The sequence below is a fragment of the Uloborus diversus genome, chromosome 5 (genome assembly GCF_026930045.1).
Source record: "Uloborus diversus isolate 005 chromosome 5, Udiv.v.3.1, whole genome shotgun sequence".
In the NCBI taxonomy this organism is placed as follows: domain Eukaryota; kingdom Metazoa; phylum Arthropoda; class Arachnida; order Araneae; family Uloboridae; genus Uloborus; species Uloborus diversus.
The window spans coordinates 49,097,734-49,099,698 of NC_072735.1; the positions used below are offsets into that span (position 1 = coordinate 49,097,734).

General features: G+C 42.7%; 1 protein-coding gene across 1 annotated transcript; it reads right to left on the minus strand.

Moving 5' to 3' along the window:
* Positions 1 to 709: 709 nt before the first annotated feature.
* Positions 710 to 1,288, minus strand: LOC129222913 (protein GVQW3-like). The gene has a single exon (XM_054857475.1). It carries the CDS (start codon positions 1,286 to 1,288, stop codon positions 710 to 712), a length of 579 nt encoding a protein of 192 aa, XP_054713450.1.
* Between the last annotated feature and the right edge of the window lie 677 nt (positions 1,289 to 1,965).

Genomic DNA, 1,965 nt, shown 5'->3' on the forward strand with positions numbered 1-1,965 from the left:
ACTTTCATTGAACTTTCATTCTAAATAATGCTATATAACATACCCTACCAGAGCTACTAGTACCATCTCTTGCCCCTAAGCAGAGAAGAGGTTCCCCTATTATTTGTAATGATTATCTCTAAAATTTTAATTCTGTCAATTACATCCCTCTGCTTCTCACTGCCTCATACAGGGTTTGTCCGGAAAGTAATGAGCCTAATTTTTTAAAAAATACTTTTAATGATCAGATTCTTACAAATACTTAAAAATCTTCAAAGTACGACCCTTCTGCGTCGATACACTTTTGCCAGCGCGATTTCCATGAATTGAAGGCTCCCTGGAAGTCCTCGACCGATAAGCTCTTTAGAAGTGACGTCGTAGTAGACTGGATGGTTTCCACGGTGTCTCAATGTTTCCCCTTCAGCTCTCGTTTCAGTTTGGGAAACAAAAAAAAAGTCGGGCGGGGCCAAGTCGGGACTGTAGGGTAGCTGGGGAAGCGCGTCGACGCGAATTTTGGTCAAGTAGGAGGTCACAACAAAGCTGGTGTGAGACGGTGCATTGTCATGATGGAGTTTCCAACAATTTTTGATCTCCTTTCGGACGCGGGTGACGCGGTTATTCAGCCGTTGAAGCACTTCTTTGTAGATCTGACCCGTAACAGTCTTGCCAGGTGGGACAAACTCGTGATGCACTACTCCTTTAACATCGAAGAAGACAATGAGCATTGATTTCACGCGTGACTTGCTCGAGCTTTTTTCTGGCGAGGCGACGCCGTGGTGTGCCATTCCGCACTCTGTCTTTTCGTTTCTGGGTCGTACTCGAATATCCATGACTCATCTCCAGTGATGACGTTGTCCAAAAAATTAGGGTTGTCCCTACACATTTTTTTCATCTCCTTGGAGACTTCCAAGCGATGCGTTTTTTGAGCATCGGTCAAAACTTTGGGCACAAGTTTTGCGCAAATCTTTCGCATGCCCAATTCTTCCGACACACTCTCGTGGACAATTATTTTCGGCAAGTTCAACGAGTCTGACAACAAACGAACACTCATTCGGCGGTCTGAGTTCAACAACTCGCGCACACAACTCACATTGTTGTCCGTTTTCGAGGTTGAAGGGCGTCCAGACCGGGCCTCGTCGGTGACATCCTCACGACTCTCTTTGAAAGCTTTGTGCCACTTTTTTGCCTGCGAATAGGACATGCAAGCCTCCCCATAACCCTCCTGAAGCATATCGAAGGTTTCCTTGGCAGTTTTGTTCACTTTGACACAAAATTTTATCGCGTAGCGTTGTTCAATCGTTTTTTCCATTTTTAGTATTACAAGGGCGCGAAACAGGGGTCTCCTTAAAATGACGTCCTCACCGTTTCAGAGCTCGGAGGCGACTGAGGCATGACTCGCGGGAAAGCTTAGGGTTCCCCACACCACTTCCAAGCGGTCGAGCCGCTCGGCGGTGTACGGTCGCGTCACAATAAAATAAGGCTCATTACTTTCCGGACAAACCCTGTATACTCTTTAAAAGTATTTCTTTTCATGGGTCAGCTTTCCTTAATCGATTTAGAGATAAAAGGTTTTGAAAATATTTGGTTGTTTATCATTGATATTTACTGAAAAGTATGGTTTATTGTCTGCGATCCAGTTTTGGCCCCCGACCAAGATCTACAGTTAGTGAAATCCTTGGTTCAATAATAGAGTATTTATGACGATGATGTAGGCACAGAACTACATAAAATAATTAGCCAACTGTGGTCCTGAACTCAGAGAAGGTTGCATTTCCCTTTTTTGATGATACTTAAAAAAAAAAAAAAAAAAAGGAAAGATCAAAACAAGGGAGGTTGCAAAATTAAAATCCGGAGTAGGAGATAATAAAGATGATTGTGATGATAGAGATACAAAAGAACAGCTCAATCTGAAAGAAGCTTACTTTATTGGACAAAGTAGATTTTTTCATTTCTCCTCAAACTATTTAAGAGATTCAATCTTTTTAA